General features: G+C 41.7%; 1 protein-coding gene across 1 annotated transcript; it reads right to left on the reverse strand.

Moving 5' to 3' along the window:
* Positions 1-156: 156 nt before the first annotated feature.
* On the reverse strand, positions 157-25,928 carry TSPAN13 (tetraspanin 13). The gene is made up of 6 exons (XM_006274736.4): positions 25,844-25,928; positions 8,443-8,610; positions 4,928-5,008; positions 3,660-3,773; positions 3,181-3,291; positions 157-1,276 (listed from the first exon to the last, which is right to left on the reverse strand). The coding sequence occupies exons 1-6, from the start codon at positions 25,904-25,906 to the stop codon at positions 1,202-1,204; spliced, it is 612 nt and encodes a 203-aa protein (XP_006274798.1). The 5' UTR covers positions 25,907-25,928; the 3' UTR covers positions 157-1,201.
* Between the last annotated feature and the right edge of the window lie 61 nt (positions 25,929-25,989).

Consider the following 25,989-nt stretch of genomic DNA (forward strand, 5'->3'; position numbering starts at 1 on the left):
TAGAAAGCATGATGCATTCCTGGGAATTAAGCCTTCTAACCATCTGTGTCTGTGGTATATTATGTTTCTATTCCATCTCTATCTCCATGAGCAGGTTGGATCAGGGACAGAGCCTCTCCTTGTTTTACAGTACACAGAAAAAATGACAATACACAATCCTTTAAACTTTTTAATTTATTTTTAAACAAACTACTGAAAACACCACAATATTTTTACAGTATATCAATCACATTTCAAATCAATACTGCATCATATACTGCTGGGTGAAGGTAAATAGGCAAGTCCGAGGATGAATGTTAGTATCACACTTCTAAGTTATTGTTGTACTAACTGTAAAAATAGTTTTATAAGAACATCTTGGGCACTTGTAACACTGATGAGATGAAATATCATTATTGATTCTGGTGCTTTTTTGGTGCCAGAGCTCATTCATTTACCAGAAAAAGTAAAAAATGTACACATTTAAAATTAATCTCCATAGGCTAAATTTTCCTGATTTTCCTCATTCATTACACTCATTTGCTGAGATGTAGATGAAAAAAAAAAAAATGTATTTTCCTTCTCTTTAAAAGCAATGCTAAAGCTGTGAAAAAAACAGTTAACAGGAGTCAGTTAACATGTTTGTTTATATCAATTATCTAAGGAAAGGAAATAAGTTGATCAACCTTTTAAATTATTTCAGGTGTTCTCTATATTAATTTCAACCCAAACAGCAATGTGGGAGGCAGTTCTTATACACAAAAATAAGCTTACTACAATTTATCCTACTTTCCAACAGGATCACATAGTTCCAGGCATTCAATACACAATTCATCACTTTAATGAGAAAGCACATGGATTTTTGTAAATCAATATTAGATTTTTTTTTATTTTTTTTTTACACCCAATAAGGCAATACACCCAAGTGCTATAAAATGCACTGAATACAGTGAACTTCATCAACTGCTATGATCTAGTAGAGCTAATTAACCAGCTCAGAAGAGAGTTCTGCTTCTGCTCGGCTACAAAATAGACAAAACTATTTCAAGAAAGAGAATCCTAGAAAGTGAGGATGGGAAACCAAAAAAAAAAGACAAGCACAAATATCTCCATGCAGATGGTTCTTTTACAGGGGCTTAGAGCACCCTTAATGTGGAAGAAGGCCAATTAATGGAGAATTCATATTTTAAACAGGAAAAAGTAATAGTCCTTGGGAAAGCTTTCAAAGAAATGCACTAGGGTTTGCACGAGGATCCTTTTGGTTCCTATATCGGTAGGTCAGCCAGACTCCCAAAATCTGTGGGGGGGATGGGGAGAAAGAGAGAGACATTTAGCATACTTTCACTATCTGATTTAAATGAATTAGAATAGTTTACTGAGAGTTAAAATAAAACTTCCAGCACACAAGTTCAGGAAACTTTTGCATTAGTACTATATGGACCTGAATACAAGATGTTATTCCCCCCAACTGGCATGGAGAAAAGATCTCAACTCATAATTGTTACAAGGAAACCTCATTAAATACATTACCTATCACTAAACTGCTGCCAAAAGCAGCGTGCGCTCAGAAGGACGTGGTACTACAAAACCAGGCCAGCATTCAGAGAAACCAGGTCATGCACTGTGAAAACGGGCAGTTACTCCCCCAGGGGGAACTGGCACTGGGCCTGGAAGTACTGTAATTCTAGGCCTGCACCAGCCCTGACACGCTCCCCTTAGTACCAAATATGAGAGATTAATGCAACTTATCTGAAGAAAACATACAGTAGTCATCAGTAAGTGTAGTCCCTCTCACTGCCAACTCTTTTTCAAGTCATGGTGAGCCACAACACTGCATACATTTTTTACTTCCTCTTCACCCTCACAGCTGAGCTGTGCCTCTCTTTCCCATTTCCAATGAGTCTTATTTCCTCACCAACCTTAAATGCCTGGCAAACATCACAAAATGAGGCCCCAAACAATTCATCCAGAATCCCTCTGCTGCCTCCTCACTCAGTCTGGAGCATATGATTAATGTGGCCCCATCCTCCATGAGGTGAAGTCAGACCAGGTTTGCCTTGCACCTCATCTGCTTATAAATGTTTTAGAGTATCCCAGGACTCATGAAAAGAACACCTGGTTCCAGTTATGAGTGGGACCTAATTAATACATGGATCCTTTGTGGGGGAGGGGAAGGGGGAGGAAGAGGTATATCTGGAGTATGCACACATATTGGGCAGTGCTGAGCTGCAGGGTCACCATGGTTTGAAATGCTGTTGACTCTGGTGGGGCCCAGCCCAATGAACTATGTGGTAAATCATAAGCCTTTGGCTTTGAACTAATATCATGCATAGTTCATACTACATATAAGTAAGTCCCAAAATGCTACTCAACGGCATGTTTATAGAATACCTATGATAAAGCTTGGAGTAGTTTCAAAAAATGGTCACATATATTAATTCTCAATGAACGAAGTGTATGGGTACTGTATGCAAACTGCTACAGCCATGTTCAATTTCAAGGCTAGTGTTTTCAAATTTGCACCTCACTTCCATGTGCTCAGAGAGAGCAGGATCTGACAGTAAGGAGAGAAAGAAAGTTGGGGGGAAGCAGACAGCAAAACAGCTACCTGACTCCAGATTTATTTTCCCTATTATAACAATGGAAGAGGCACTATATGGAATCTAATTATTGGGTGGTCATCTTATATTCAGGGTCATCGTCTACTCAAGTAAATATGGTATTTTAACTATAAGGGAACCCAAACAAATTTTATTACTACTAGAGGGAGGAATGCATTGTTTTGAGAGAGAATTATCATCTAGGGAAAAAGTGCACATGCATACACTCTCTCTGCATCTGCTTTTTTTTTAATATTATTTCAGTCTCCAACGGCAGTTTAACATCTATGTACTTTCAATATATTTGTCTGCATCCTGCTACTTTCTTACTACCATACTGATATCTACAACTATTATTTAACTATCTGTAGTATTAAGAATTTAATCTGAGAAGCACTGCTGTAAGATGCTACGCTTATGGGAAAAAATACTCGTGCTGAGTACATAAAATCTGCCTTTTGACACATTTAAGCAGAGCCTAAATGCAAGTCTGAATGTCAAAGGATCTTTAAAAGTTGAATGGGATTCCTCGAACCTAGAGCGTATGGACTTGATATAGAAGCAGACATACCACATTGTAAGCTACCCTGTAGTCACTTACCTCAGTAAAACTGAAGAAGAGACCTATGCCTCCTACGAATCTCAGTACCATTCCTGAATATTCCTCTATAATTGGTGCACATGACAAACACTGATGGCTTACAAAACAATCCTGTAATAAAAAAATTGGAACTTTCAGATTGTGCTTCATTTCCTGATGGTACAAGTAACTAGATGCCAAGAGCCCATAGTTTCTAGATTGCTTAATTTAACTCAAGACCAACAGCTTTAAAAGGCTCTTGGATGATAATTAATAATATCATCAAGTCCTCATGTGGTGCTTTCTAATGTTAAATCTCTAAACACTGAAAGTAGCTAAGTATTATAAAAGTGAACCAATAAAATGTCAAACATTAAAATATAAAAGATTTTTTTTCAAGCTTCAAGTTATTCCTGGAAATATGGTACAGCAAGTGCATGCTCCTCTGAAAAAGAAAGAACAAAGATAAGTTACAAGTTTTAACTCAGTAATCAACTTACAGAAAGGCAGGTGTCATTTGGATTGAAAGTTCTGAATCCACAACAATTTAGATTCCTTTCAATATCTTTTCTTGCACCCTCTGTATTGTTCCATCCAACCTCTAGAAGCTGACTCTAGAAGACACAGGTCAACTTTATTTAAATGAATGCAATCCTTTTTTTATCATTCATATTTCATTGGAGACCAGAGCCTTAGCCATGGTTCTACACATGTACTCCCTACCTTGACACAGTCAGAAATAAACAACATACAAAGTGGCTGAGATAGGCAATACATAAGAATTCATGTAGCAGATTTACAGTAGCAATATATCATCCTCCACTTTTACAGGTTCCCAGTTAGGCAAAAGGTAGGGCAGGGTAGCGGCTTAGAGACTAACTAGATCAGAAAGGCATCAGTTGCATCACTGATTGACTGACCATGTGTCCCCGTTACCTTGTATTTTACAGATTTAATGGGACCTGCATTTCACTAGATCCAAAAAAAAATGTGCTGTTAATTATCCAGTTATCCCCACCAGGGCACGTACAGACAGGGAAACTGAAGGGCACAGAAGAAAGGGCCTTGTCCAAGGTTACTCAATAAGACAGTGGCAGAGCCAGGAGTTGAACCTAGGTCTTTTAAGTCTCAATTCACTGCCCTAACCACTCCAATATGCAACCTCCCATGGCTACCTTAATTAAAACAAGGTTTTATTCATTAATAGGCTGCCTATGCTTCTTGCCTTGGTTACTTGCCTTATTCATTATATAATATGAAAATGCTTTTGTTTACTTTGACTCCATATTTCTAGGTCACCTTTGTAACCAATGCAGTGGTTGACCTTTTACTCATATAACGTGAGCAATTCAGCGTTATCTCCTTGGCTGTAATCTTAAATTTTAGATTACCATATATTTGTTCAGCTTGCCTGGCATTGCAGAACTTCACATGACGAAACTGATGTATCATAGTGCTGTGCATAAATCTGGGCAGAAAGACTAGACGTGGAAGAGTCAGAAGAGACAGATTAATGGGAATACTGAACCCACACACATTTCTACTGGGAACTCAAAAGTTGCTAATGCCCATGAATAGCTTCTTTTAAAGTTTAACTGGTTAAACTGAAAAGATCAGCATTCTCTCTTACTGGCATGAGCAAGCAATACACCACATACATTATAATTTCAGTAAGCCATCAAGGCAAAAATTAATCTACAACACAATCTAACGTACTACTAATCTACAACATAACATTTGTGTTCAGTTGAAAATTCAGGTTTCTTACCTGCTGTTCTTTGTTCAACGCCAAACAAGCACAGGAGACGGAGAACTGGACAACAAACACTAGCAAGAGAATAATCATATACTGAAAGAAGACAGTTAAGGAGACATCTTCAGAAGAACTTGGAGCATACAATAAAGGAGTTTAACAAATATATACTCAGTATGCAATTAACTAAAGGTGCTTAAGAATATAAAAAACCTGGGAACCTCTAACTGGATGAGTGAACATCTTAAAACAACAATGGAAATACAAGAAAACAACTGACTCCAGAAGCACCTGAAAGACATAATTTAAGGAAGAGCAACCTAATTACAATGTGTTGCAGTTCTGTTTCTGTCTCACAAAAGCTGATTTTCTTCATAATAAATTTATAAGGGATTAGAACTGGACCTTGGATTCAAATCCTACACAAAGACAAGGCATATCAAATTCAGGATTACATCATTCAAACTTTTTATTTTGGGATTTGTAGCAGCTATAGAAGCTGATAAATATTCACTCTTGTAACAATATAGGAGACCTCTTCATGAGGGAATTAGTGCTTATTTGCCACACATTAATTACCATTGTCCTCAATCTGTGGACTTCAATATTTCTCAGTACTAAACTATATTTTACAGGTAAAGAAACTGTAGGTTCCAAACAAGACATTTCTGCTTCTTTTACAAAAGGCGTTCTTTGTCACTGTATAGCATTTGGTTTAATATCCGTAGAAATGAAATATGTCTTCATATCCACAGAGCTGAAACCATGGAAACAAAGTAATGGGTGACAGTATTCTACAGAAGGGCAGACCACGGAGCTTGTGGCAGGCTGGATTGAGCCCAGAGCACACAGTGGTGGTAGCTCTGGCTCCCACCATGTGCCCCATACTAGTGGTTTTCAATCTTTTTTCATACTAGGACCCATTAGCATAACTATCAGCCTGCCTTGACCCACTCCCAGTCCCCAACCCAGAGTGTCCATCTGTCTGTCTGTCTGTCTGTCCGTCTGTCTCCCCCTCAGCTGCTGCATCCAGCCCCCTCCCTCCCTCTCCTGCCACTTTATGTTGTCCTGCTGCCCTGCCTCCTCCTACCGCTGTGCGCCAGCTCTATGCAGCCTTGCAGCATATTCCTCAGACCTCCCCAAGACCTTTTAAAATCTTCTTGCAACCCACTTCTGGATCGTGACCCACAGGTTAAGAAACAATGCCCCATACTACAGCAGCAGTTCTAGCACTGGCACTGGACACATGGTAGCATATCCAGCATGGTTTATTGGCAGGGCTGGCAATTGAGGAAGTAGGGCACGATAGTGACAGCAGGTGCTATAATCAACCTTTTCTCACCCTCCTGTCACCAAATGCCATGTCTGCTGGGGCCCAAGTACCCAAATTCTATAGCAAGCCACTCCAACTTGGTCATATTCCTACTTTCCAGTGGCCTAGGAAGGCTACAGCAGCTCCACAGGTAAGCTGTGGCCCATGGGCTATACATCTGACACCCATCCTGTACAATTAATAGGGTCAAATTTAACATCAAAACAAGAAAAATCCCTTATGTTTGGCTGGTTTGCTTATGCACAAGGCTGTACATACCTGAAAAAGGAGCTACTCTGCAAAGCATGGCTAAACGAGCATGGCATGGCATATTCATTTAAAGTTTCTATACTGTTTCATCACATGTTCTTATAATACTTTAAAAGGGCTAAATATAAGAAAATTCAATAAAAAGAAAACATTTTAATTTTCATGGTTTCTATTATAAGTATATGCAACACATCTTACTGACACTGCAGCAGTGCCCAGAAGCTCAAGGACCTGTCAGACAAGGGCATCCCAAAGAGAAACAGAAAGTGCACTGTCTGGCCATTCAGAAATAGATATGCAGCTGCCAGATAATAGTGGTAGGCAACCCCTGGCACGGGTGCCAGAGCGTGGCACACAAAGGCATTTTGCTTGGCATGCATGCCTTGGAGCAGATGGCAGGGAAGGGGCTGGGGCTGTGCTGCCACAACAAGGATTGGGCCCTTCGTGGTTCTCCTGCCATGCCAACATCTTACAAATCGAGGTTGCAGGTGTTTTTGGCACTCTACCCAAAAACGTTGCTGGACCCTACTTTAGGCATTACAAGCCTCAGCTGCATTTAAAATTGGAGACCCAGGAGTGAAGAATTCTGTACTCCCTTTACCAATACCCTAGTCATCTAGGGTTTGAATTATTTTCCTGTTCATGAAGCAAATAATTGACCAAGCAGTCCTAATGGGCAGATAGCACCCTTTGTTCAAACATTCTTTTTTCCCCTTCAGTGACTCAGTCTTAACTTATTACAGGATGTGACTTTAACCTGCATGAACGCAAGCAAGGGAGGAACTATTAAAATAGGCAGCCTTATACATAATAGATTTGCTTTTAAATGCATCTTCCTGAAAGTAAAAAGAAAACCTATTATTACATTTGAAGATGCAAGCTTTCAGACTCATATACATGCTGTCTAGAGTAGATTACCGCAGTGTAATGAAGGCTGTTGGCTGTAGCCGTGTTGATCAAAGGACATAAGCAGACAAGGTTCTTTGGGTAAATGTGATATCTTTTATTAAACTAATTAAACAGTCACAAAAATTGTTCATTACAAGCTTTTAGGCACAAATTCCCTTCTTTGGGCACTGGTATTGTGTGCAGTGTAATGACATTTGTCTACTTCTGGAAATTAAGCTACTAGCAAAAGTTGAAAATCATAGTGTCATCTTCATGAGAAATAAATTGTTTTTTCCCCTCCGAGCATGAAAACAGAACACAATAATAATAATTTAACCATAGAGGGCATCACAAGAAACTACTTGCATAGTATTAACAGGAATTTAATGGGGCACTCTGTCAGCAGAGCACTGGGTCCAAGCTCATTTCTAATTTGGGTTGACAATTAATGACAGGATGCGAAAGAAAGCAGAGAAAGGGACAAATGTAACAGCACTAAAAAGGTAACTGAAGTAAGTGCAACCAACGTCATGGGGATGCAAAAATCCTACTGGCACTTGAGAAATATATAATTACTCAGACATGTAATCTAACAATTCTTGTAAACCACATACCCCAGAGTCATTATTTCTTTCATTGATAACGGATTGTTTACCCTATTACTTTTATCTGTGATTTAACTGGGTAAGGGAAAACACACAGAAAAAGGCACCAATGACTTCCTAAACACTGTGTAATGTGGTTCTTACAGAAGCCACATCTTTCCTCATACAAATAAAAGGAGAACAGCTAGTTTAAAAAAACAAAACAAAACAGGAAAAAAACCTACCTCTACACAGGATAAATGGGAGCAAAGTGCTTTAAGAAGAGATAAAATGGTGGCTCACAGATTAGGAATGAGATTTTATTTAGATTATAATTTTTGTCAGAAGGGCAGTCTTTCTGTCCAGTTTGGGCAGTGCCTACCACAACTAGGTGCTTGTCCATGTGTAGGTTATGTCAGTGTACTGGTAAGACAAATGCAGCTTGTCAGCTTTAAGTACCACATCAAAAAGGATACAAAGAAGAGTAACACCTGATGGTGTTTCACTGCACCGATCAATCCAACCAAAGCAATCAGGAAGAGAAAGATCCCCACTGCGATTGCCACTCCAACAACACGGAAACTAGAAATGAGTCCAAAGCCTATCCCCCATGCTGCAATTCCAATCAGCAACAGGCTAACCAGCTAGTGGGGGAAAAACAGAAGAAAAAAAAAGAGAGAAAAAAAAATAGTACATTAAAAAAAAAAAAATAGGATTGATTGCTATGTAGGAAAATGCTGTTAGCACCAACGTTTCCTGCCATTAAGGTAGGACAGTCCTACCCAAAGGTTTATAGAGAGGCAATGATTTTTTAGGGTGATATCCTTTATTGGATTATGCATTTGGGATAGAGTTAGGAAAGCTTTTGAATGCAAGATGTTCTTTGTCAGCTCTCAAGACAAGAACATGTTGCATTCAAAAGCGTGCCTAAGTCTATCCCAACTACATATAGTAAAATTCCTGTTATCTAGGATTTGACCAACTGGCACACACTACTAGCCGGAATTTCTGGGCGACCAGCCAGACGTGGGGGACAGGGAGGGGAAAGCTTGCACGCAGCAGCCACTGCCACCACCCACTACCCTGTGCTGCTGCTGCTCTGCGTGAGGCTGCCACCACCTCTCCTGTCCCCTGCTTGGCGTGCGGCCGCTGCCACCACCCACTACCCTGCGCTGTTGCTGCTCAGCATGCAGCCACCACCACACTGCCCCCGCCCTACCCCCTTGCCAGGTTGTTTCCGACAATCAGAATTTTTACATAGCCAGCAATCCCCTTATCCCAGGGATGCCAGAGAACAGATATTTTACTGTAATTGGTCCCAAATCCTTGCCTCTTGTGTAATTTCTGGACCACCACAGCTACAATATCACTCTTATACTATCATAACTGAGGTATAAGGACAGATATTGTCCATCAACTGTGCCCCTCTGACTCAATTCAACCTCCAGAAAGGAGAGTCTTGTGTTCTGTTCTTTTCTGGCCACCCCCAAGTCTCTGGCAGATCCTTCTCATATAACTTGCTCTCTCCTTCAATATTCAAAGAAGTTTTTCAAACTTTCTGGCTTGGAGGCAAGTGAAGACTCTTTTTCAGCATATTCCAAGAACTTCCACCAAATTTTTAGAAAAAGATACTTACCTTTCTCCCTTGGAGGATGCTGACTTAATAGGAAAATTCTTCCATTACTAAAACTGCAAACTTTTATAAACCAGTCAGTGATTATAGGAGTGTCACTTCTCTTTCAGGCTTTTGCAATTCTTTCAGCCACTAAAGGATGAGGGCTCAATTCCCTGACTCTAATGTACATTTTATTTTCTAACATATTTCATCCTAAGTACAAGAGAACTGAAACACCAATATAACAAGGTGGTACATTTATATTTGAAAACAGACCAGTATAAAGGATTAGTTTCATATTCCACAGAATGAAAGACAATGAGGAAGTTCTTGTGAGAAATGCAAAGCGTCTTTAACAGAGCCAGGATATTATTTAGCTCTTTTGCTATGTGAGTGGGTTAAAAAAAAAGGACCATGCAAGAAAATACTCCACTCAACATTGCATGTGTTAATCTTGTGCAGCATTCTCTAAACGGTTTATGTTGGGACAATACAGTTAAAGAAGTCACACAAAAATATGCTTCTTATTAGATCAATGTGTCAAATACTGCAGCTGGCAAAACAGAAAGGGGCCTTGCCCTCACTAAACATTTCTTTTAAAAAATAGTGCTGACTTCATAATAAAGATATTTCAATAATCAAAACAAATTAAAAAGCACTCATGAATAGTTTCCTTCATCTTTTAAAAAGAAGGTATTCAGAGATGGAGATTGTAACCCAGTTAGTTTATGGGAAGTATTGTTTTATGAGCAGGAAGCACCAGCCTTTCCTGTTTTCATGCTTTAAAAAACTAAAAAAAAATAAAAAAACAACACACACAAAGAAAAATGTTTGAGCCATGCAAAAATCCATGACAGGAAAACATCTGTGATGGGATACAGGAGGAAGGAAGTAGTAGGCAAAATAATTAGTAATTGCACATACCTCTCAAAGGATACAAGAAGATGCCCAAGGATGTCTCATTTGCTTTAAATAAAAGTATGATAATCCCACAAATACGGTGTCTGAATTTACTGGTCTTGCCCAAAATAACTGAAAGGCTTGTAATCATACATAGACACATGCATTTAAACCAGTACAAACATTTGATATTACCAATTACAAATACAATAGGAGTACTGCTTTTATCTTCCTGTTTCCATCCAGAAAAAGAAAGGTACATAATGACACTTGATCACTCTTTCTTACTTACACACACACACAAATCCTTGTTTTCAAAATAATTACCCAGAGAACAGCTTTTTAAGATGTGCCTAAATATGTAGCTGAGATTTGCAAAAGCACCTATTAGGTGCCTAAGTACCTTTAAAGTCCAGTACTCAAAATATGACTTCTGAGATGCAGAAAATAACAATGTCACTAAGAAAGACTGATGGGGGGGAAAATGGCATTCACTGCTTTTACGATGATAAAATACACTGGGTATTTTCCTTCCTCTGTTCACGCAAATATGTATTTTGCAAGAGCTATCCCTACAATTGTTACTCCCACATGAGGAAAACCACTCTCCCTTGTCCTATGTTTGGTATTTCCTCAAGTCCAAGGAAGCACCCTACTGCTAGTGTGTGTATGCAGAGGGGCATGAGGGGAGATAAAGACAAAAATATATTAGAAGGGATTTTCCTGTATCCGAACAGTTTCAAAGATGAGAACAAAGCTTGTAATTTAGTCTAAAAAATTGAAAAGTTTCAGCAAATAGCAGAATTCATGATGAAGCTAATATGAACCTAAATGTATGCAAAATGTGTACTGCCATGTGAGCCAGATATTTTGGGATAGGAGGTGTAATGTCTGAGTGTTACGTTATTAGGTTACAAATTAGCCTCACAAGTCAGCCAATTTAAAGTGCAATGTCTACTTGTTCTCATCTATGCCCATTCTTCACACTTCACTGTCTTAAACCACTGCAGAAAGCTATTTTACTGTTAAAAGTGCAGGGAACTCTAATATTCACCAGGAAGATTTTTCCTTTTCTCATCCCTAATTAACTAGGTTTAAGCAGAATATTCACACGGGTTATAAAAAAGTAATACATGTAGGTGCCTTGTACACAGCAAGAATGTTTCCAGCATGGATTTATTTTAAGATCTTAGTCAAACAGTTTTGCACCTCAATGCTTTTTTAGAGTACTAAAAGAAATTATGCCTACTTAGCCATACTGCCTGCTCACAAGGGAGAAAAATCAGCCCCACTGCAGTTGATGAGTCTTACCATTTACATCAAGGGGACCAAGATTTCATTAAAGATATCTTACCTCCACAGTAACATGTGGCTAGTGGTTCACAAACTACACTTCAATCAGGGAGAAAAAAAGAAGGCCACTGGATTTACAACTTTGAGATGAATTAGACAAAAAAAAAAAAATCATGAAGTATACATAATATCTATTTAGGTCATCACAAGGGGCACAGACAGAAGCACAGCTTCCCCCTCTCCCCCGTAACTCAGAATACTTTGCAGGAAGTGTTCTGAGTTACAACAATGCCCCGAACCAAACAGAAGTTCACTGTTGCCTGGGGGAGATCTGGCTGCAGTTTTCAAAATGGGAGTGGGGAAAGGAGCAGAGGGAACTTGTTCTAGGGGTTCTCCAGCCAGCGCTGGAGGGTGAGGTAGGTGACCTGGAATTGAAGCCCCTCTCACCTGGGGGGGGGCTTCAATACACCTGTCCCACACTCCAGCAACGGCTGAAAAATACCTCAGACTGAACTCCCCCCGCTCCCTTTCCCCACTCCCATTCTGAGAACAGCAACAGGCTGGGAGGCAGCACAGACGGAAGTTACAGAAGATGCTCTGGGTTTGAAATGGATTCATCTGAACCCTCATAAAATGAGGGTTCAGATTTTTGCCCGATTGGCTACTGTTTAACCAGTCTGCAGCTGTGCACTTGTATTTGGTCATGGCTATAGACTGGTTTCTGTGGTCAGATCAGGTGCAAGTTGTCACTTCTGTCTGTGCCCAAGGAGTTCCTGTTCTCTTATACATAGAATTACACATTCTAGTCGATCCTTTAAGTACCAAAAGACAAAATGGGACACAATGCTCTTTGTAACAGTCTGCCAAGAACCAAAACAAAAACCCAAGACAACTTCTCATGGCAATCTCAAAAATACCTTGATAAATAGAAAACATTGTACAGAACAAGTGGGTCTAATTCGAGTTTGTTTCTACTTGGGGTAAATGCTAGAACTGTTGACTACTACTGGTAAGACTGTAATAAGAAGTATAATTGGTCTGCTGAAAAAAAAAAGCTTGCTTGGTCAACCCAGAGAGCAGTACTCACACTCATGCACAACTACACAGAATAAAAGAGCACTTGACCCAATCTGAAAAATACAGAAGTATATCTTCAGAACAGTGCAAAAGACACTGCTAACTATATACTGTGTAATCAGTATGACAAGCAACGTGTTGGGCTAGTTTCTCTAGCTCAGCCCTGGATTCTCTGTTCCCGCTGGATGGCATAAATGAATGATAATCCAGAAGTAAACCAGGAGGAAAGATTTATCCTCACATAGGGAAACTCCCTCCTGACACAAACTGCTACGTGATCTGACACCTCTGCCTTCCTGTTACTGCAGAAAGTATGCTGGGAAGGGGGCATCAGGGGTTGTCTAAAATACTAGGTTTTGCAATCAAACTATAATATGAAAAAGATCTATGCAACAGTGATGATATTAAAATTATAAAGAAAAACACTTTTAGGCAGATTATGAAATTGATGAAAGAAGGAGGGAGTCACAGTAGTGCTGGCACACAAGAGCTGGGCTGGTCCACAAGAGACACTTACCACTGTTTAATTTGATCTTCATCCTTGTACTCAAATCTTAGGTTTTGCTATGGAAAGCAGCATGAGGAAGTTCATTGGGGTGAGCCTGTTTACTAAGATTTGGACTGAGACTTGACATATTTCAGAAACAGTCACTAGTCACCTGGGCTGGAATTATACCAGCAACCTATATGCAAGAGTCCCAATCTAGCTCTCCAAGGACATAATAAGTTTTTTTTTTTTCAAGGGGACTGGGGCAGGATGAAATGTGTCGACAGAACTAAAACACCCGCAAAGACAGTTTGGAATATTTGCAGAAGGCAAATGTGCTTTGCTTGACTTACTAAAATATCCAAAGTAATTCTACTTTTACATACACATATTGCTCATGTTTCAAAGTAGGCAGCTTTACAGACTCCTTCACTGAAGTACATTTTACTTTTGACTTCTACAGCATGTCCTCAATAGCTAATGAAAAAGACGGAATCTAAATCTTCTTGTTATGAAACACCTCTTGGTGCTGATCACCAGCAGCTCCTTCTAAGAAGTGAAAGAGCTGCAAAAAGAACACAATACGAGGCTTTTATGTCTTACAACCTTCTAATTCTTACAAAACCAGTTGGAGAATTTTTGCAACTTTGCTTACTGCAGTAACCTAAAAACTTTACATTTTCACCTTAAAAGGAATTTCATTGCTCAGCTGGAAGTGGCTGTTAGAGGATAAAAATTAACAGTAAAACTATGCAAAAGACTCCATTCTGCTTTCCTGTAAAAAAAACACAGTATACATTTTCAAGAGTCCATATCTAAGCAATTAATTAATTTTACAGTACAGAACACTTAATGAGAAAGGGATTCAGTTAATACATACTTTCTCACATCATGGGTGACTGGTGCCTCCTGAATCAGGGGGGTAACATGCCCCTGCAGTGGCCAGTCAGAGACAGGGGGCGGTCCCCCGTGGCTGATTTCACTGACCCGGGGGACAATCTCACCAGTTGGGTGGGGGAACGGGGGCAACCCCGCAACTGCTCGCATGAACCGGCACTCCCGGAAGTGCCAGTGGTGCTTCTCCTGGTACCCCCACTTCCTACCTAGTGCTTGCAAGGGGGGCACCAGCACTCCCACCTGCCCCCCCCACCTGTTGCCTAAGCGGGGAGTGCTGGCTGTCAGGGGGTGCACGTGCACACCTTATGCGTCACCACTGGCTCACATGAAGCATTACCTAGGCTGAGAACAGACATGTATTTGTAGCAGAACTAAATGCTACAAAAATATAACACTAGGAGGGACGTACACACATTCACAGCCTCCTAGCTAGAACACAACTAAGTTGACAAAAGGTGTGCTTTCTTGCCAGAAGACATTAGGGAGCTACTCCTTTCTCCCCCGATACCCCAGGAAAGCCTGTCAGCAAGTCTGATCACTGGCAGCTTGCCTTCTTCCCTCGTTGGGAAAGACCCCACTGAGGTCTTAGGCTAGGGACAGCCATTACACATAAACCGGTTTAAGTGATCAGAAACTGGTTTAAACCTGTAACAGAACAGATGTTCAGTGCACATAAACCAGCTTGAAAATGGCTGAAACCAGCTTGAGATAAACCTGGTTGAATGTGGTATCAGACTTAACTGATTTGGCTCAAACCAGTTTATGCAATGTCTGTCCCAGCCCCCTTGCTGGTTTAAGCTAAATCCAACTCCCCCAGCATCTGGGCATGCTCTCTGGGCTGGACAGGGATCTCTGCTCCACAGCAGGGCTGGGCCCTCCCCTCTGCTCCCTGGCTGCAGCTCCAGCACAGACTTGCAGGCACAGCATCTGCCTGACTTCCTCCTGCTCTCCCCCTCCCCTCCCCACTCCCTGCTAAGCAGGGATCCCTGTCCCCTCTGCCTTACACAGACACCTCAGCATTAGCCAGCAGGCTACATGCTGGCTATGGTCCGTGCTGTGGCAGACAGCAGTGTCAGCTTAGGGCTTTTTGGAGGTAATCAATAGCTCAGCTGGTAATGTCCCTCCTCTCCCAGTCGCCAGTGGAGGGCTCAGGATTGAGAGTATGGTCAGGGATAGAAAGGTAAGAAAGGTTAACAAAAACACAACTACACGTAGTATACCAAGACAGATAATGACAGACAATAATAATTCGCGTTGGCAACTTATCAGCAGTCCCCTCTGATGCCCGATGTATGACAAGTTTCTCTTTCCACAATGCTCAGTGAAGTCAGGTGTCCCCAATCAGCACTGTCCAAGAGGTACCAGGAAGGACCCTGGTATTCAGTCTTTGGGCTCCTCGAGATCCACAGGCCCACTGATCCAAGTCAACAGCTAATTAATCCTTTTCACAGAGCTATATGTTCCTTCTGAATGGTTTCCATGTGTGCTGGCTAATTTATAATTTCTGAGCTGTGCTGATAATTTACAGCCATTTAGATTCTTTTTACTTCAACTCTCTTTAGACTGACCAACAGCAGTACAAGCCTTGCATTCCTTTGAAAAAGTTAATTTTAACTGCGCCACAGGGCCTTACTTACTTCAAGGCTTTGCTAAATTTACTAGGCCTTACTTTATACAAGGCCTCACTACATCTTAAACTTTAATTAGGCTCTTAGCAACAACATATAGCTTAATATCTAAACAAATGACAGAAAAAACACTTGGTCTAATCTTCATAGAGCCTTCCGCAAGCACCTTTATCACACAGACATAATTTTCAGCTGTCACACCTCCATTCCTTCTTTGTTTAAGAAGAACTTGAACTAATGACGAACTCCAAGATGAACATAAGTCATCAGTGTGACGAAGTCATCAGAAAAGCTAATGGCACTTTACTGTGCATCAGCAGATGCATGACGAACAGAACCAAGGAGGTGATACTTCCCCTCTACTGGGCGCTGGTCAGACCGCAGTTGGAATACTGCGTGCAATTTTGGGCGTCACACTTCAAGAGGGATGTGGAGAACCTGGAGAGGGTCCAGAGAAGGGCCATTCATATGGTTAAGGGCTTGCAAGCTAAGCCCTATGAGGAGAGACTAGGGCACCTGGACCTTCTTCAGCCTCCGCAAGAGAAGGTTGAGAGGTGACCTTGTGGCTGCCTATAAGTTCATCATGGGGGCACAGAAGGGAATTGGTGAGACTTTTCTCACCAAGGCGCCCCTGGGGGTTACAAGAAATAATGGCCACAAGCTAGCAGAGAAAAGATTTAGACTGGACATTAGGAAGAACTTCTTCACAGTTCAAGTGGCCAAGGTCTGGAATGGGCTCCCAAGGGAGGTGGTGCTCTCCCCTACCCTGGGGGTCTTCAAGAAGAGGTTAGATAGGCATCTAGCTGGGGTCATCTAAACCCAGCACTCTTTCCTGCCTATGCAGGGGGGCGGACTTGATGATCTATTGAGGTCCCTTCTGACCCTAACGTCTATGAATCTATGAATAATGAGAGAGGCTGTTTGTTTTCTGATGGGGTGATAAATGCTGATAACAGAGCTAATAAATGCTCTGTTATCAAGGAGGGGGGAACCCCTCCCTAATCCTGCTGGGGCCTGGCCACACCACCATCATCTCAGCCTTGTGTAAGGGGAGGGAGGGCTACTCTAATGTCCCCTGGCTTCTAGCCTAAGCCACTTCAGGTATGTGCCTGTATGTCTGTGATGTCTGTGCAGTTACTAAGTGATTTAGCCTAGCCAGGTGAGACTAACCTGCAAAGATTGAATCAATTCAGGCTCAGGCTTTTTTAATGTGTGCCCCTAGCCTTAGTAAGCAGATGGGGATGGGGCACATGTGCAAGGTACGTGATTGTGCGAGTGAGAAAACAATATTAGGTATAAATACACACACAATATTCCGTGCCTTAACCAATGTAAAGCCCATGCTTTAGTTTGGAAGTCCTTTTGTGTCAACCCTGCCAGAGCATCTATCAGTTGCAAATTAAACCCCAGAACAGCGGTTCTCAAACTTTTTAGACTTGAGACACTCCTCATAAAGTGCCAGCTCCTATGGTTCACTTGTTTTTTTACTACGTTGAACTTAGAAAGGCCCCAATAAATTAGAATGGTTTAACACTATGGATTCCTATTTGAAATCTCTGGGTTTATCTTGTGAATCATGTTTGCATACCTAACTTTGCTAACATTGAATGGGACTCCACAGCACCCTTGAGAGGATCTCAAGGCATCCTAGGGTGTCATGACACCATGGCAGAGAATCACTGTTACAGGACTTCAAAGAAAGCATCGTAGGACACAGATATGCTGCAACCTGGAGATGCAACTACAATTCAGATATATCTGAGTTGGTTTTTAAAAGGTAGTTGGGTACAGGGAACAGGTTAACCACAGTTGGCACCACTCCTGATTGTAGAGTAATGAACTAACAGCATGCCTTTTGGTACATTCTTTAAACTTCACAAGTGCATCCAAAGTAAATAAATATTCATATGCAGAGCAGCAATACATTTTCTTAGTGAAATAGTGAAAAGCTCAACAAGCGTTAGCCATATGCAACTAGGTTACATCATCCTTAGCACGATCAAAGGATTATTCACTGGCTCTTTTATGATTCTTTGCTCTTTAGATCTTCATTTTCTGCCTTGACTTTAAACAAAGTAAAAAAAACCCAAAAATGATTATTTTAAAGTCTTTTTCCTTAACTTGTCAAGTTTTCAGGCTCCAAGACCCCCTACCAAAGCATCTGTACAGCTCTAACACTATAATACCAGAACACCCTCAAAGTCTTTATTGAATTAATTCTCAGGACACCTCATATGGTCAGTTAGTTTTATCCTTATTCTACTGAAGACAGAGCTACAGATAAAAAAGCTTCACTGAACTTACACAGGAAGTCTGTAGCACCTCCAGGAATTGAATTCTGACCTCCAAGTCAAGTGCTTTAACTACAAAGCCAACCTTCATCTTTTCTGCATTGAGAGCGCACAAGTACTTCTGCTATTTTGATTAATTTATTTTGTTTCAGTTGGGATGGCTTATAGAGGGGGAAAAAAGGTTAGCTTTCTGTTTTCAACAATACTTCTCACTTGGTTCAGTTCAAAGAAGAGTTAGTTCAGCACTGAACCACACAAGACTACAGAATTGCATTTTAGTGTTTAAACCTCATGAAGCATGGCATCATCATTTCTACTTAGAAATTCTGCAGAATGTATCTGTCTGTCATCAGACAGAAATATTTATAGTGCTGCTTCCTAGACAGATATGCAACACAAGATATAAAGCAAAAGAGAATGCACTGAGGATGAAGTACACCAGGGTGCATTTCTGCATACATACACATAGGATTGATAATTTTAAAGGGTCTTGAATTCCAAACTCATTTAACGCAAACTCTTCTTTGACTAACTAAAAGCTTACTATATTCCACAGAAATACAATTGTTTACAAATGCAGAGTGCCCTGGAATACTGTATGTTCTATTCAGCTGTATTTGATTAACCATAAATCCATAGCCCAAAACACTGTTTTGTGTCTTTAGGAAAATAAGTAACACAATGTTTTATAAAGGCAGTGCTGTCTATGGTAGCCAAAATGTAACCGAGACATCAACCAGATTTGAGTGAATACCTCTGTACTTTGCTTCAGTGCCAGAACACTGAAGCAACTATACTGAAGACAGGCCAAACGCCTCACCAATTTTTAATGGGAAGTAGGGCATTGGTTTAAATAAGGAGTTATCAGAAGGCTGGTTACTGCACACCCTTGGAATACTGTGAAACAAGCAACATACGTGAAAGGAACCAGGATTGCTGTAGATCACAAAAGGGAATTCTACAGTTGACTTAACAGTCTGCCTCTACTCTGTGCACTGTTTGTCAGTTCAGATCAAATTAAATTTGCTTTTCAGTCAAAGACAGCATACAACTCAATTTACTTTCAGACTGTTAAAAATGCCTTAAATGTTTCATCCCTATTGTGGATATACAGGTATTAGAAGAGGGTTTGCTTTAGGTCATCCAGCAGAAAACCTATGGGGCTGCATTTTCAAAAAGGATAAGTATTTTTATGTGCCCAGTTTAAGCAACCTTGTGCCAGACTTTTGGAACTGCTGAGGACCTGCAGACCCCCGTTCTTAAGAGGGACAGGGGAGGTAGGAGGCAAGGAAAAGCAGCTTTGAACTACCTTTGTGCCCCGTATGTTTGGGAGCTCCAGAGAAGGCCAGCCTCAGGGCTACTCTAAATTATACTGGTTTTTAAATCTGCGTAGGGACCATCATGATGGCTGAGACTAGCCAGACCACAGTGTGCTCCATGCCCCCTCCTTCTCCTTACAAACCCCACTGAACCTTCTCTAGATGCGCTGGCAGCTATACACCAACCAGGAAATTCCTTTATGGTTGGGCATTTCTCAGGGCCTTTTTCCTCACCTGTTATACTGTTAGAGCAACATAAAGAATCTGGTCTGGTGTATCTTAAGTTAGGCACGCAGAGACTGAAACACGCAAAATAACGGACACTTCTCAAAACATTGGCCTGTCGTTCTATGAATCTAACAACAGATTGCTTATAATGGCAGTCAGTGGAAAAGGGGTCATCAGCATCCAGATCAGAACAAGGAAGAGTTTGTGCCTAAAATGTTAAGTTTGTAGCAACCCATTCCTTGCAACAATGGAGATATGCATTGTATTTGCTGGAAGAGCATTCCTTCAGCCAATTAAGCTACTCTCATGTTCTGGGTTGTGTGTGCAGACGCGATAGGATTTGCGTGGACTACTGCCAGTTCACACTAAACCATGAACATTGCCAACTGTCTAGATCAATATCTGCTATCTGGGTAAGTCTAAAAAAAAGCATAACTCACAAGTGTGGTAACAAACTGAGGGACTGTACAGTTGAAGGCATTTCCAGACATTGCCACATAAATCTTAAAATACTTGAGTTTTCTGAAGTCACTGTCATCCATTGTCAACGTACTTGAAGACACTGGTAACAAGAGCCATGCAATGGACTGACATGATCTATGCCAGCTGTCACAACCCAAAGTTGTGGTTTTTGTTTGTGTGTGCTTCGGCACCGCTAAATTATTGTTCCTGCCCAAACTGTAGCTTTCTTTGCACGGTAGAGTTCTCTGCTGTGGGAGAGAACTCTGGTGCAACAGGGGATTTCCCGCCAATTTGCAGCTTCTTTGCATGGTGCATTTCTTTTGCATCTCAGAGATATACGGTGCAAAGGAGTTCCCGCCATTTGTATTTAGATTTGCACCACATTATTGGCCGGTTCTAAATGTAGGCACACGTGGCGGCTAGCTATTGGCTTGCTAGCCGTACAAAAGGCTTGAGTGGTTTCCGCCCAAGTTGGAGGACTCCACGAACACCAGGAGGAGGAGACTTCACTCAGCGTGGAGATCTCCAAGCGCTGCGAATCCTTACGGACCCAATGCTTTTCTCAAGCAGGCAATAGAGGCTTAACAATCGAACCCACGGAGCTTTAACTACTCCAGAGGGGGGAACAAAAGAACGAACAGCCTCTAGCCTCTCCCCGTTGCCGAGCGCAATCCAAGATGTATCCCTTTCCTGTAAACCCAATTTTCAAACCCACGGAGCCTTAACAACTCCGGGGGACCAGGGAACCTAACCGAACCCACGGAGCCTAAACAACTCAGTGGGAAAGAATTTGTCATAGTCCTCCAACGAGGATTTAAGCGGAGCTGCACCTGGAAAGCTGTCCAGCCTACACCACTACCATCTTTGGGTGTAAGTAAATAATCTTTTCAATCAACCACTACGCGTTTGTGACTAATTCTAGCTCACCACCGGTTTTCTCCGACCCCGCGTGCCCAGGCTGCTGGCCACAGCCCGCGTGCGCAAAGACGGGCCGCGGATCGCCCCTCCCGACTCACACTTGGCGGCGGGATCGGGGCCCGGCCCGCACACCAGCAAGCTTATATATTAAATATTTAAAGTACCATCATCTATCTATCTATAAAATGAAGTGTATGTCTGTATTTATGTTCACTTAAAAGTTGAGAGCAGCTGGTCCTACCTACTCTAGATCTTTCAAAATCACTGAATACCACCCAACGAAAATTATAGGTGGGTTACTTTTCACTTGACCCTTTTTGGGGCTTCCAGTGACATTTTAAGGGAACAATGCTTTTCACACGGACCGTTATATGTGGCTTGCTCCAGAGTTGGTAGTCAAAGAGGGCTGTATATACTGGCACCAACAGGAAACACCACAAACACTGTTTATAAAGAAGTTCTACAATTAAGATTCATTTGGATGTCATTTGAAATGTTGCTGATAGAAGTGTTTATTTTAGTTTATTGAATGCTGAAATGGTATGCAATTGAAGTTTCAAAATGAAGCATAGAAAATTAGGGTTGGAAGGGACCTCAGGAGGTCACATCTAGTCCAACCCCATGTTCAAAGCAGGGCCATCCCCAACTAGATCATCCCAGCCAAGGCTTTGTCAAGCCAGATCTTAAAAACCTGCAAGGATGGAGATTTCACAACCTCTCTAGGTAACGTGTTCCAGTGTTTTACTACCCTCTAGTGAGAAAGATCTATATCCAACCTAAACCTCCCTTGCTGCAACTTGACACCATTGCTCCTTAGTTTGTCATCTGTCAACACTGAGAACAGCCTAACTCCAGAGAACATTTAGCCTTGCAGCTCTGGCAGGAACATTTAAGCTGCTGCTCAAATTTTTCAAAATAAGTGGTTGCTGATGGCATGCTGTCATGCTACCATTTAATCCTCAGAGCCTAGCAACCTTTTCAATCGAACTGGGAAGTAAACTCTTCCTTTCCCTTTCTGACAACCTGATTAAATACTTCTATTTAATATTCAAGAGCAAGGATTACTTTAAGGGACTGTGTCTCCTTAAGAAAATCAGGTGAACAATGAATGTTGGTAAACATTGGTGGAGTTATCATCTAAAACAGGGGTGGGCAAAATGCAGCCCACCAAACCATTCTATCCATCCCGCGGGGCCCCTAAAATTTTTTAAAATTAATATTTATCTGCCCCTGGCTGCCTGTCATGCGGCCCTTGATGGCTTGCCAAAACTCACTAAGTGGCCCTCCACCCGAAATAATTGCCCACCCCAATCTAAAAGTTCCTATAGGTGAAATATTAGAGATTTTGACACATGCACACACGCTTTAACTTGATAATACTGTATGGACAGTTATTTTACTCAGTTGTGAGTGTCATGGCAAAAGCAGAAAGAAAAAGTACTTTTAAAATGCAATGATTTAAACTTAAGAAAATGTATAGTCATCTAAACCAGTCTTTTTTAAACAACAACAATTTAAGTATAGAAAAATAAACTACTTTATTTCTCTGTGAAGATCTTAATCCCGCCGGTAAATACACAGGGGGTACGTCTACTTGAGATGCTTATTGCACAGTAGCCTAATAACACAGTGCAGTAGTGTGCCAGTCAAAAACCATACTAATAACCTATTGTGCAGTATTATTAGGCTACTGCACAGTAAGTGTCACAAAAAACATGCACTGGTGCTACTGTGCAGTAAATATAGTTACTGCACATTAATGAATGTGTAGACACACCCAGGCAGTCCTGAAGACTTCAAGGTAGCTACTTGTATTCAGTAGATTGTATATGGGTGGATCCCTATGTCCACAGTGAACTATGCTGAGGTTGATGAGATTTTCCATGGTTACAAAAGCTACCCACATAAAAGCAGTTGCAGGATTGGGATTTAACTGCTATTAAAGTAGACTTCTAATGCCCAAATAGAAAATCATCAAAACACACCCAAGAAAGCAGTCGGGTTTTAGAAGAGGGCAAAAAAGTTTTGACTCACTGATTTTTTCCTTTTCAGATGGTTTAGGTCAACTGGCTTGTCATTATCAACACACACAATATTGGTTTATTTTTTACCACAACACACCAATCAAGCGAATATAAATTGCATTACCCTTCTTTGCTGTTTTGAAAGTTAGGATATTTTTAAAACAAGACATGAATTACAATCTGTTAAGGCTACAGCAAGAACGCACAATTCTCGACATTAATTCAAAAGCCATTATATGTCATATAAACAGAAAAAGTGTCTCAATTCCAATAATAATGTTCCATTAAAAAAGAAGCTGTCAATTTAACCAGGTTAGAAACCGATTTCTTTATCCCTATTACTAATTATATGCTGGATTATTGGAAATAAAGTGCTTATCTATTTTTAAAAGGCAAGTATGCCATTTTTATAAATTGGTTACTTCATTTTTTTCTATCTGAAAACTTTAACCAGTTTAAGTCTTGTGCACTGACCTGCCTTGAGTGCTTTGGTTTTTGGCATTGTCAGGGCAATACCAAAACAGATCACCTCTTTCAGGATCAGGCCCAGACAGCCAGGCATTAAGTATAAAACTAGCTTCAGTGTTTGCTGCCTCTCAAAATCTGCAAGCACTATGTACAGTTTAGTTTCTTATCAGATTTAAATGCCTATTGTCTCTACTATTCTTATCATGAGAAGTTCCTTTTTCCATAAAAATAATTACATTTCCAACAGGAGCCAGACGAAAACAGGGAAGAGCACCAATACTTCACAAGTGCCACCCACAAAACAAACTCTACTCATGAGAGCTGTCAGAAAGAGACCCTGCTCTCGGTACATTGTGCAGATGCTTTAAATATCACACAGCTCTCAGAAGTCAGCTTTCCCTGCTTGGGGCTCAGTATGCCCACAGGCTCTGTTCACCCTTGGATTTGGCTACTACCTGATTTATTGGAGAAAGCAGCGATAACTTCTTAAAAATCACTCACATCCAGCACCAAAAATAAGATGTCACTCAGTGTTGTGCTGGTCCTTCTTTTCCTCTTATGTAAAGAATTATACAGATAACAACATTGAATCCATGGTGACATCTCTGCATTGCTTACATATCATTCTCTCTCTCTATCTTCCCTTTAGAAATTCTCTTCACATCCATATCAGATAGAGACTTTTGCCTTAAACTCAGATTCTAGAGACCAAAATGATATTCTACAGACCAAAACGATAGTAAAAGGTGCCAGCATGCCACACCACTCACTGTGTGTACCAGTTGTTTCTGATCCTGGATTTCTAAGCTTACTTATCATACATTGAAAAACAAGTGCCTGTTCACATAAGAAGTATGAATGTTTATCACTAAGGCATGAACTTAACGTAATTGTTCAGGAAGCCTGTAAAAGGGAACAGCGGCCTCTAGTTATACTTCTCCCCACTTCTGTACCAAGGATTGTTTTAGAAGGCTTTAGCATCAAAATACAACTATTATAACAACAGTAAAAAACTTGTAAGCAGCTCCAAGCTCAATATGAGGGAAAGGGAGGGGGTGGGGGAACTGGGTACCACTGAAAGTCTATTTTAAAAAATTGAATGCTCTTGTAAGCCAGACATTCAAATATGTAACTTTTGAATGAAAGAGATGCCAAGTAAAGTCTTGTAGATCATCTCTACCCTCAACACAGCCAGAAGAACTCTTCGCACCAACTCTGAGCTATCACGCATTAAAAAAAAAAAAGTAATACGAAACTGTCACATACTTCTGAAACTCCACAGTAGCTCACTGCTTCCTCGTTCTGTTCATCATACACACACGGCTATTAAATGAACTCGTTCAGTTATAGAGCCTACATACAGCTTTCGTGCAGAGCCCATTTTGCCCAGAACCAAGCTCTCAGGCAGACACGACTGACACAGGACACCTTTCTAGATTAAGAGGGAGCCGGAAGATTCAGCCTCAACTTTAAGAAAAAGGCACTAAGGATTCTTGCTCTGGGTATGCTTGACTTCTAGGGTGTGACAAGAGATTGGGGAGGGGAGTACAAAAGGTAGGAGGCGGAAGACACTGGGGTGCAGTGATTCACAGCCAGAGTGCTGAGAGGGGGGGAGCTTGAAATCCTCTCAAGGGTGCTGCGATGTAGTGCTGTGAGGGGCACAACCCTGACTTTGGAGACAAACCCAGAGGTTTCCAACAGGTTTCCGAGTTCTTTATGGTGGGAGAAAACTGACCCGGCATGTTTTTAAGAGGTGAAAAGCAAAGGGAAAGCTGCCTTTCAACGAGGGCTGCCTCCAGCTTCGAAAACAAGAGGTTGAGAACCACTGATTTAGGAAGCAGAAACCAAAGAGAGGGGAAATCCAGCGTGTCAGGTGCCCTGGCCCCTGAGGAGCACAAGGAGCAACAGCCCAGCAGAGCCCGAGGTGGAGTTTGATCTGGAAGGAGACGGACACATCTCGGCGCTCGGCAGCCAGAGGCACAGCAGGGGCCCTTTTCTCTTCTACTTCACCAGCAGCGCGGTGCCGTGGGACAGCGCACGGATCCAGCGCCCAGGCGGGCTGCCCAGCCCGGCCCCACGCCCTGCGCGGCTGGAGCGCCGCCGCCTGCTCCCGCCCAGCCCCAGCCCCAGCCCCAGCCCCAGCCCCGCCACCTGCCGCCCAGCGCCATGCTCGCCAGTCCCGGGCTCCCAGCGCTGCCTGAGGGATGCCGCCGGGCGCGGGGAGGGGGGAAGGGGAGGACAAAGCCCTCTCCCCCGCGCCCACGACTCACCGTGTAGAGCAGGTTGAGGGCGCACAAGCAATTCTTGGAGCAGGTGAAGCCCCCGCAGACCATCGCGCCGGCAGCGCGCGGCTCCGGGCAGCCGAGGTGGGGCGGGCCGGCGCGGAGCCGGAGCCGGAGCAGGTGGAAGGGCGGTC

Source organism: Alligator mississippiensis, chromosome 5, assembly GCF_030867095.1.
Source record: "Alligator mississippiensis isolate rAllMis1 chromosome 5, rAllMis1, whole genome shotgun sequence".
Classification (NCBI taxonomy): domain Eukaryota; kingdom Metazoa; phylum Chordata; order Crocodylia; family Alligatoridae; genus Alligator; species Alligator mississippiensis.

Bases quoted from the DNA above. Each gene is read 5' to 3' on its own strand.
- TSPAN13 (XM_006274736.4), bottom strand. From the start codon at position 25,906: ATGGTCTGCGGGGGCTTCACCTGCTCCAAGAATTGCTTGTGCGCCCTC. The intron at 8,611-25,843 runs GTGAGTCGTGGG...TTCCCCCACTAG, and splicing joins CCCTCAACCTGCTCTACACG to CTGGTTAGCCTGTTGCTGAT. The intron at 3,774-4,927 runs GTAAGAAACCTG...TGTGTCTTCTAG, and splicing joins CGTTGAACAAAGAACAGCAG to AGTCAGCTTCTAGAGGTTGG.